Consider the following 10,848-nt stretch of genomic DNA (forward strand, 5'->3'; position numbering starts at 1 on the left):
TAATTGTAAAAAAAAAAATTAGATTCTCAGTATTTGTAATCTAAGCAAATATCTTACTGGTCTATTTTTCATCAATCTCAATATACTAGTAGCTCTCAATTTTCTTTTTGCAAATTAACTATTCAAATATCTACCAAATTTTAACAGAATCTTTTACAATACATTCAATTTTTTTGAACAATTTTTTTTCTCATTCGAAGAACATGAGATTTTTGTAAGAAATTACTTGGAGTTGATTCTCATAACAAGAGGAACTCGGACATATACAAGGTGCTCTTAGAGGGACTTGATCAGAAATTTCTTTTATTCTAGAATCTAATTGAATTTTACTGTCTTCCTAAAAGAGACTTTTTGAATCTTTGAGGGACTAGCTTGGAGTTTACACTTGAAAAGTTTCTAAAGCGAAGCACATTGCTCGCAAGTGAAGTGTGACTTGCGAGTGAGCTAGGGTTTATATCGCAGGGTTTAGCAATACCCCTCCACATTCCACGAGCCACTACCCTCCCTCTCTCTCACTCTCCCCTCCCTCCCTCTCACTCTCCCCTCCCTCCCTCTCTCGTTCAGCGAACAGCACAAAATCATGGCAAGTAACGACCAAACAGAACTCAACAAAGCTGAGAAATCAGTTATCGAGCAAGATTCCGATTCAGCATTCGAAGACGAAAACGAAGACTGGGATGATTGGCGAGAAGACGACGAAAATGACGGTGGAGAAAACGATAAGCCTTACATGTGTTTGTTTCTTGACTCACAGTTCAGTTCTTGCACTGAGTTGTTCGAGCACTGTCGTTTGGCTCACAAGTTTGATTTTGATGGGATAAGGAGGGAACTGGGCTTGGATTTCTATGGTTCGTTTAAGCTAATAAACTATGTCAGGTCTCAGGTTAGTTGGTTTTGGTTGACGGGTTTTGATCTGGGTTTTGTTTTGTTTTGTTTGCTTTGCTGTTGAGAAAATAGGGGGAAATGATAGGGAGTGAATGTTTAAAAAGTTAGAATCTTTAATCTGAGTTCTTGTAGTTTTTCTAGGAATTTGAGTGTCAACGTTGGTTTTGATATGGATTCTGTTTGGTTGCCGAGGAATTGTGGAGGACGGAAAGAAAAATTATTGTCTTTTGGTTTATTTTTTATAGTTTCCGTGTAGCCTAGTGTATAATATATTTCAATTCGAGCTGTATAGTAATCTCTATGCCTTCTGTTGTGGTTACTGGGATAGATAACTGGAAAATGAATTCATTGTTTATAAAATAAAAGTTATCAGTGGACCATATTTTATATTTTTATGTGGTGTTACGCTTTTATCACACTGAAAAGCTTCTACAATACTAATTAAATTCTAATATCTTTGCCCGTGTTTAGCAATGATTTTAACTCAATGCCTAGTAGTTAAATACTACGAGGTTAAGTTTAACTAGTGCAGCTTTTTCAAGAATTTAAATGCAAATTCACAAGGTAAAACAACTTATGGTTGGCTGGAAGCTAGTAAATTTATATACTGTTTGATGTTTTCATTTACCAGGTGGCAGAAAATAGATGTTGGAGTTGTGGGCTTGCCTGTCAACCCCCCCAGGATATACAGAATCATTCACATGAAACAGTAAAGTTGAAAGACATTAAGCCTTTGTGGGATGATGATAAATATTTGAAACCTTTCATGCAAGATGATCCGCTATTGTACAGTTTCAATGAAGATGAAGAAGGTGAAGATAATCATATGACGCTGGATGAACAAGAGGAACTAATGAGGGATTTGAGGAATATTGATGAGATGTGCATTGAAGATACCGGCACTCTGGAAAAATCTGCTCATGGCTATGGAGAAAATGGAGCAAAAGAGGTTGCTTCTACTTCCAGCAGTCATCAGAACTTGGGGAGTTCTTCAAAGATGGAAATGGTTAATGGAGATTCTTCACATTCTGAAGAACGTGTTGTTTCGTCAGATGGAAAGCCATCAGATAAGCATTCAAAAGCTTCTATTATGAATCTTGTTGATAAGGATATCAAGAAAGCCAATGCGAATTATTTTGGGGCTTACAGTTCATTTGGTATACATAGAGAGATGATAAGCGATAAGGTATTGAGCCTTTAATTGTGTTATTTCATACTGGGGTTGGTTGACTTGAAATGTGCAAGTTGATTGGGGGTTATGAGTATCACTATTTTGCATGAAGACTCTTATATTCTTGTTATACAGGTTAGGATGGATGCTTATAGTCAAGCTATCTTAAAAAACCCTTCTCTCCTGACTGGTGCAGTTGTGATGGATGTAGGTTGTGGAACTGGCATATTAAGGTGAGGTGGCAGTGGCAATGTTCTTGTTTCTGTGCTCTTAGTCATCTTATTTTGTTTGCACCTTTCGTTTATTTTAGAGACATTTTGTTAAAGCTAGTCTTGACCATCGATAAAATCTTGAAACTCAATGCTTCACATCTTATATTGCATGAGTTTTTGAGATAGATGTATATGCTGTTATGCACGTGCATATTGCAAATTTCTTTTATACTTTTCTTGTTTTGATATTGCTAAAATTCCCTAATTCCACCTTTCTCTGATTTCTAACATGTCTCAGAGACCGTTTGGGAACGCAGTTGAAATCGTGTTCCCTCAATTTTTTTTTTTTGTTTTTTAATGTTTTCAGATTGTTTTGATGTGTTAATCTCAAGAATAATTTTTAAAAAATAAAAAAATTTATTTTGATGCATTTCTAAGCGAAAAACACTTTGAACCGTAACCACTACCACAATCCCAAACAAGCCCTCAAAATCATCTTCACCTATTTTCTGAGATGATTTATTACATTATGCGTCAGAGAAGTCCCTTTGCAACACCACAGAATTCTCTTAGCACCTCCTTAAACAAAATTAACAAAATGAAAGGGCATAATATATTAAAATGCTGCTTTGGCTTAATACTGCATGCTTTGGTCCTTAACGTTTGCTGGCTAGCTTTTCCAGTGAAGTGGCATTGGCCTTTGAGATGTTAGTGAACTTAGCTAGTGGTACCAGAATTGTTGGATTGAATCCAATCTCCCGTAGGGATTGGGAGTTTAAAGCATGAAACTCCTGCACTTTATAGGATTTTTTCGGCCACGGATTGGTCTACCCAGCACTTGCAAAACCACCCCATATCTGATTTCACCAGCACCCTGAAAAGAGTAGAAGAAGCTACCCTTCTTCGACTTGCCTGAAAATATCTGACCATGTGGGTGGCTACTATGCAATGTTTGTGTATGCTTGCTTATACATGAATGGTTGGAACAGTACACCCTTGTATTCAATGATCTTTTTAAACATTTCCGAGTACATCAGGATCTTACGGGAAATTCTTTTCTTTTCTTTCTTTACAGTCTCTTTGCTGCCAAAACAGGGGCTTCAAGAGTAATTGCAGTTGAAGCCAGTGAGAAGATGGCTTCCGTGGCAACTCAGGTATGTTTTTCCATTGTTTAATTTAGTTCATTCCTTCATTACCTCTTGTAGTTCTTTGCTTCTCATTTCTTTGGTATGCATAATTATAGATTGCAAAAGAAAATGGCCTTTGGCGGTGCACTGAAGGCAATAACCAGTATACTGGAGTGATGGAGGTAGTTCAGGGTATGGTTGAAGAGATTGATAAATCCATACAAATTAAACCGCATAGTGTCGATGTATTATTGAGTGAGTGGATGGGGTACTGCCTACTTTATGAGACAATGCTGAGCTCAGTGCTGTTTGCCAGAGATAAATGGTTGAAGCCTGGGGGTGCCATCCTCCCTGACACAGCGAGTATTGTGAGTTCTTAAATCTTTTTTCCCCTCAACTGCTCGTCAGATGTTGATTAGGGGTTTATAGTCCGAGCTCATTTTCATCTCCTTTACTGACTTCTTCAGTATGCTGCTGGATTTGGAAGAGGTGGCACTAGTCTTCCTTTCTGGGAAGAGGTGTATGGTTTCAATATGTCTTGTGTTGGCAAGGAACTTGTTCGGGATGCTGCTAAATTTCCTATTGTTGATGTTGTGGATGAGAAGGATTTGGTGACTGATGCTGTGCTTCTCCAGGTTAGTTATATACTTTATATTTCTACAGTTGCTTATCTAGATCTGTGACTTAGTGTATGTGATTCTCAATATTGCATTGCCAGGGATGAAGCCATCTTTGCAAACAGTTGTAAGATTTTTTATACCTGTGAATTTTTATGGTAGAAAATACAGAGCTCCTGCTTGTCCTTATGGGAAGGTCATGGTGATGAGGAGTCAATAATCAGCAATTGTAGCTAATGGATGATAGCCAAATTATGACTCATTCTAAAAACTATTGAATCTGGTGTTGGTTTTGTTGAACTTTTCTGAACCTTTGTTTTGTATTCAAGTCACAAAACATCCCAAAAAGTTGTCTTTTCCCTCAATTTCTCAAGTTAATGGCACTTTATACAACGTTTAACATACTTTGAATCTTAAGAACTTTATGAATTTGGAAAGATGCCTGCACTCTAATTTTTCAAGTTGTCTGATCCTTTCCAAGGATAGTTCTGTAATTACTTGGGAGCTTGTCGCCCAGATTTATGTTGCATACTGTGTTTTGGCACAATAATTGCATAATGACTTTTCTTCTTCTTCAGACTTTTGATTTGGCAACCATGAAGCCTGATGAAGTGGATTTCACTGCAAGCATTGAGTTGGAACCAAAGTCCACTGAATCGACATCTAAAACAACCTGGTGCTATGGTGTTGTGTTGTGGTTTGATACTGGTTTTACCCCAAGGTTCTGCAAAGAAACTCCATCTGTTTTGTCTACATCACCATACACTCCAAAAACACATTGGTCCCAAACAATTTTCACCTTCCTTGAGCCAATAGCAATGGCACCAGGAAAACCCAATGTTGACAATTCTGCAGCTGTTGGCACAGATGCATGTCCTGCCTCAAGAATTCATCTACGCATCAGCATTGCCCGTGCTGTAGAACACCACCGCAGCATTGACATTTCAATTGAAACTTCTGGAGTTGACCTTGATGGACGGAAACGCTGTTGGCCAGTGCAGATGTTCAATCTATCTTAAGAACAACTTCAGTGGATCAAATTTTATATAACACTATCTAGCAAATCATTAGCTATCATGTCATGGCCAATGTGGATCAGTTTTGTTTCATCTGATCTGTTGTCCTGCGAAGAAATTTTGTGATGCCTATCTCAAGTGCCATTATGTCAATTGGCTCTAGGTTTTTTGTCAAGCATCCTTTACAGAATCTTAGCTGTTAAATTTATTTTGTTGTTTCATCCACCGTATGAAATGCTTTTTGCCATTCAACTTTGTCCTCCCCCACCCGGTCTCTAACACAGCTAAATAGCTATCAAACCTGGCTTTACAACCTGACAAGTTAACCTAGAAACTTGTTGATGAAGGCTTGATCCGAATCGTGTCTGTCCTTCAACTGGATTGACAATTCACTCGGGATCTCAAGCAACCTAGCAAGGTTTGAACTTATCTACCTAGCAAGGTCTGAACTTACCTGGTCAAATCGGATTCAGATACGACCTAGCTGTGTCTTCTTCTTTTTTGAATTTTATGTAAAATGGCATCTTAATTTTTTTCTTAGAATGATTTCATTTTAGGTTTTTTTAAGAAAAATGAAACTGAAAGAATGATGTTTTGAGATTGGTCCATCGTATGCGTTCTTATGCAAACAAAACCCTAATTCTAAGCAGAAATTACAAGAGTAAAGTGAGTGTTCTTACAAATGCTTCTGATTCAATCACCTGAACCAGCACTTTTACAATATCCCCGTCTATTATCTTTGATAGTAGGTGCATTGGTGGAAGTCAAAATTCATCAGCCATTCTTGTTTTCTTATGCCATGTTATCATTTTTGCTAATAGCAATATGCCAATATTTTTATGCCTCACAGCTTGAGAATGGTCAGTTGCTCACAATTCCTCCCTATCTAGTGAAAATACAAAGACATCATCTCCATCATTTGGAACAGTATTGAGCTGACCTGATACTTGGATGTAATGGGTTCGTTTGGGTTGGTGAACATCTCGAGGCCATGGACAGTACTGTAGAGGATCAACTAAACAATACAGAACAACAACAACTCACTAAATACAATACAACTTCCAAGGACATGTTGCAAGAGTTGAGGCAGAGCATTACGTCGGATAGCAAATGCTATCCATGTCTTGTCATCTTTAGGGTTTGGTCTAACTTTAGAAGTGATACTGGAGACTATCGACCTGAGCAGCGCACTAAATCTTGGAATAGATGAGATGCTAAGGTCAAAGTTACAGGTTTTGGATGCAGAGAGAGAAGCTGAATGGCGCAATTCGATGAGAAAATGGAAGGGATGACGCTCGCTGTCATTGTAAACCCAAGTTTTCCTAGAGTTATCTTTTTCATGGACTTCGAGAGTGAGGATGGGTTGCGCTGTAGAGAAAGATGATTTGTACAGTTAACAAAATCGTTGCTCACTTAGTAGATATTTTTATGAAGCAGGGCTAGACAAAAAAAAGAAGAAGAAGGATTTGGTTACTCCAAACCAACCTGTAGCTAATTTTTTTTTTTCTAATTTGAATGTTAGATCGTATTTAAAATTTCTCAAGAGATTTTTAAAGTTTATTTTGACAAAGGATCACTTTTTCAATCCATTCATAGTTCATATTTCCTTAAATTAAGCCTTGGAGATGTTGTTGAATTCAATATATATATACAATTTTCTTTGAATATTAGATATTACAAAAAATAGATAACACTAACAAAAGGGTTTGGTTCAAAGACTGTTGATGGATCAGAATGGCAAAAGCGTGGAGAGTAGAGGCCATACGGAGCTTAGCTTTTACTCATTTGGTTCCTATGGGCAAAACAGCATGGAAGGATTGGCAGAAGAGATGCAGTTTCAAGCAGAGGAAACTCTGGCTATGCTAAGGACAAAAATGAGTTGCTGCAAACAAAAAGGTGTGCAAGGAGACATGCTAAGGAGGACTGGCAGCACATAAAGGCCCGTCTGTTAAATAGAGTTGGCATGTGTTCAAACTCGAGGAACTGTTGAGAGTTAACTTTCTTGCATCAGTGGATGGTTGTAGTGATAGTACTAAATTGAGAGCTTCACATAGACAATGTGTAGAACAAAATTGCTTCTTGCTAGCTGAAAATTCTATCACGAGATCTTCTGCGAATTCCAACTCCCAGGGAGTCCAAGCCGAACAGAATGAATGATGTCCCTAACAAGATATTCCTCAACAGCAGCTGTTGCGCGATGGTTTCTGCATTTCTTTCAGGTATGGGGTAGTTAGGCTTAGTTGCATACTTAAATTCCTTTATCTACATAAGTAGAAGTTTGCAACGAGCTCAAAATTATGCTGTACGTAGAAGGCACTGAATTCTAGGCAAAGAGCTTCTGTCATTAGCACCTCTGGAATTCCTCAAGTCAAAAAACAAACTATGTAGCTTCTCAACCGCCTTCAGATATGGATATTAATGCAGAAATGGGAAGTGGTGTCAGAGTCAGAGAATCCAATGAAACTGCAACACCCTCCACATCCCTTCCAATTCAATGAAACGGAGCTTGGGAGACAGCATAATTTAACCTACGAGAAACTTAAATAACAATGAACTAAACTGAACCAGTTCGAGAGAAACAACTACTGAAGTTAGCAGTGCCAAAATCTACAACGCCATATCTGAACAATTTAACCATCTGTTCGATAAAATAGATTGCAAGGTAAAAGAGTGAGAGTGCACACACAAACATGCACAAACAAACCCTAGCCGTCTAGGTGGCTAGGATTATTACCTCGGGACTAAACAATTCACTAAATTACTGAAAGATCTACCAGTACAAAAACTTGAACATCTGGGCACCAAGAACTCAAAAGTTTAGGTAGAAAACGAAGCATAACAATAAAATAATTTTAGCCGTGCTAATTATTTCTATAAAGAGAACCGATTTTATGAGGCTATTAATTTGTCATCATATATGGACAACAAATGAACTACATTGGCAGTTCCTCTTCAGCATTAATCTTTGACATTCAACTACGATTCATATGGCAGGAACTTGGTTAATGATGCTTGACCCCTAGTCTCATTTGCTAATTGCACACCATACACACACAACAAGAGGAATACCAGAAAGCATTTTTCGGAAAAAATGCAGATTGAGACTTTTAAATCGGTGTTGATTTCAATCATCAAGGAACCAAATATTTGCCAAGACCAATGGCATCTGATCAAGGCTATCAAAAGAAAGATGGGCAGAGGTGCATCTAACCAGAGTGTCTAAACTCTGATGTATTTTATTACACTCCTGCCAAATTGTTGCAATGAATGATGACTTTTTTATTCAAAATTAAATTCATAACTGCCTTACTCCAAAAAAAAAAACAACCAATGTATTTGCTTACCAATACAGGGGAAAATGACAAAAGCCGGGATTCTACTTGAAGTCACTATATCCTCCCAACAGAGGAAACCTGGCCAAGGTTTTCCTAGAATCATGGAATAATTTGGCTACACTAATAAAACACATAGCCAGTATCGGCACATATAAAATGTAATCATTGGTTGCACAATTTGAAAATATAGCCACGGTAAAACTGGGATAAGCGAAGAAAAAATACCTCTTAATTGAGGAGCAAAGGAAAATCAATTTAGACAACCGGTACATATTATTACAATGCATTGCAGAAGTAAACTTAGTCCGCCATCAAGATTCCATCTTTTTTTCCTTGCTGCTACCACCATATATTTCCAATAAACCTGTCACCTTGTCTGCATATTTAGTAACATACTTTTCCAGGAAATCTCTATCACTAATGCGGGTTACTGCCCGCACAATCTTCTCATCTTCTTTAACCAGCTTCTTTGACACCAAAACCTTCAAAACATTATGCCTGGGACGAAGCCTTCCATCAACCGAATATGACAAATACTCGGGACATGTAATTATAGCTTGTGGTTCTAACTTTAAAGTATTCACAAAGAAATCTAACGATTTTCTGATTTTCTCCTCTGAGCATGCTAATAGATAAGGGTATCGTTTAAAAGCCACAATAATCTCCTCTTCACTCCATCCAAGGCTCTTCATAACCTCAATTTTCTTCCTCCAATTCGACTTACTTACGGATAACATTACCTTAGCAGCATGTAGAAACACAGGAGTCTTGGGTTCAACACCCAAATTCTTCAAAGCATTCACTGCATAAACCATCCTATCATGCTTAACCAGTATCACTCTTGCATGCAAACTTAATAGTTTTGCAACCCTATCAACATGCATTCCCTCTTTTATCAACAACTCAATATTTGGCTGCACAGCACCCTTGAAACTAAAAGACATTAAAAAAGGCGCACGCTTTAAGGCAACTACAATTCTGTCAGGATTGCCCAGAAATAACTTGAGAAGCTCAAAACATGGTTTAAGATGAGAATCTACAGCCGCTGACAAAATATTCGGATCGGAGGCGATAAGCTGAGGCAGAAGCTTACCCGTGAAACCATTTTTAACGAAGAAGTCGAATTTGGGCTTCAAAGTGTCGTCTACTCCGCTATGGAGGATTTTGGGTCGCTTTTCAATTAATTGGGAGATGTGGGAATCGTCAAATCCGTGAGATTTCAAGAAGAGGAGCACAGATTGTGGTTTTTGGAGCTTGTTTTGGTGGAGTTGGAGCTTGTGGGAAACTGAAAGGGCAGATTTTGAGGAAAGCCCACATGAATTCATGAGGAAATCAACATCAAATGATGATGAAGATGAAGCATTGGTGTTGGTGGTGGTCCTGGTGGGTGGAAGTAGAGAATCAGCAGATGATGTTTGGAGACATCGTTTTTGTACAAGAGAAAGCAGCAGCTGCAGGTTTTTCTTCCTAGTGGCCATTACTTTTACTAAAGAGCCAAAAATGCCTTTTAAAGAAAATGAATATTGGACAGACAAAGAAAGAAGGAAAACTGACTGGAGACTGAGGGGATTATCGCAGGTTTTAGGGTTCAGGGAAGAAAGGAGCAAAGCAGTTCGGCCCGATTCATGGCCTAGCTTAAAACCTGAATTATAGATTAAACGGCTAAATAAATTTAAAATTACATCATTTTTTTTTAAATAATAAAAACAATTTTAATTTTAATTTTTTAAAAGTTAAATTAAATTTTCACCGGATAACCTTGTTTAATTAGACAAACTCTCACTTATTATTATTATTATTTTAAATCCAATCCATACTAGATCTCTATTCAATTGGATAGACTAACCCTAGATTAAAAAAAAGAAGATAAAGCTCACAATATACTTCAAAATTTTCATATAAATATCAATTTTACACTCAAATTATTTTATAAATTAATTTTATTCTTAAACTATTTTGATTTTTTCATGAAAAACCTATGTTACAGTCGCTCAATTAAAACATTAAATTGTCTATTATATATATAAAAAAATATGACATTTATAGATTGAAAGATTAAGAATAAATGGAAAATTTTAATTAAGAACTTATAAAAGTTTGAAAATAAAATTAATAAAAAAATATTGAATGACAAAATTAAAGTTGAATTTAATCCTTTTGTTTTGGAATGACAGTGCTCCTTCAAGATGTCCCAGGAAAAAAAATGGATTCGATATTTTTCAATTAACTCGTGCTAATATTAACTATACCAGATTTAATAACACTGTTTTCTGCTCATCCTTCGAGTTGGATCTTGAGAAACAATTCAAGATAAGCGAGCCCTAAATCTTGAAGCCAGATTTTTATGTGGGCTGGGACTTTACAATATGCTATTAAGAATTACCCAGTTAGAGGTCCTGTCTGCCTAACCGTTACTAACAGCCAAAGATTCTTCCCGCCAAGACCCTCTCTATAAAGATTAACCAGCCTTGACCTTCCATCATTC

At 37.2% G+C, this 10,848-nt stretch overlaps 2 protein-coding genes across 2 annotated transcripts; one reads left to right on the forward strand and one right to left on the reverse strand.

Annotated features, from left to right (window-relative positions):
* The first annotated feature begins 411 nt into the window (after positions 1 to 411).
* Positions 412 to 5,277, forward strand: PRMT3 (protein arginine methyltransferase 3). The gene is made up of 7 exons (XM_011002311.1): positions 412 to 883; positions 1,517 to 2,071; positions 2,192 to 2,289; positions 3,344 to 3,422; positions 3,512 to 3,763; positions 3,863 to 4,030; positions 4,591 to 5,277. The coding sequence occupies exons 1-7, from the start codon at positions 581 to 583 to the stop codon at positions 5,029 to 5,031; spliced, it is 1,896 nt and encodes a 631-aa protein (XP_011000613.1). The 5' UTR covers positions 412 to 580; the 3' UTR covers positions 5,032 to 5,277.
* Positions 5,278 to 8,487: 3,210 nt separating this feature from the next.
* Positions 8,488 to 10,020, reverse strand: LOC105108125 (uncharacterized). Its single transcript, XM_011002314.1, has one exon. It carries the CDS (start codon positions 9,839 to 9,841, stop codon positions 8,675 to 8,677), a length of 1,167 nt encoding a protein of 388 aa, XP_011000616.1. The 5' UTR covers positions 9,842 to 10,020; the 3' UTR covers positions 8,488 to 8,674.
* Between the last annotated feature and the right edge of the window lie 828 nt (positions 10,021 to 10,848).

This window comes from Populus euphratica, unplaced genomic scaffold, assembly GCF_000495115.2.
Source record: "Populus euphratica unplaced genomic scaffold, PopEup_1.0 scaffold182.1, whole genome shotgun sequence".
Lineage (NCBI taxonomy): Eukaryota > Viridiplantae > Streptophyta > Magnoliopsida > Malpighiales > Salicaceae > Populus > Populus euphratica.

What these genes read in the sequence shown, in the direction of transcription:
- LOC105108125 (XM_011002314.1), bottom strand. Translation starts at nt 9,841, where the DNA reads ATGGCCACTAGGAAGAAAAACCTGCAGCTGCTGCTTTCTCTTGTACAA.
- PRMT3 (XM_011002311.1), top strand. Translation starts at nt 581, where the DNA reads ATGGCAAGTAACGACCAAACAGAACTCAACAAAGCTGAGAAATCAGTT. An exon ending in TAAACTATGTCAGGTCTCAG is followed by an intron (nt 884 to 1,516) that starts GTTAGTTGGTTT and finishes TTCATTTACCAG; the next exon opens with GTGGCAGAAAATAGATGTTG. An exon ending in CTGATGCTGTGCTTCTCCAG is followed by an intron (nt 4,031 to 4,590) that starts GTTAGTTATATA and finishes CTTCTTCTTCAG; the next exon opens with ACTTTTGATTTGGCAACCAT.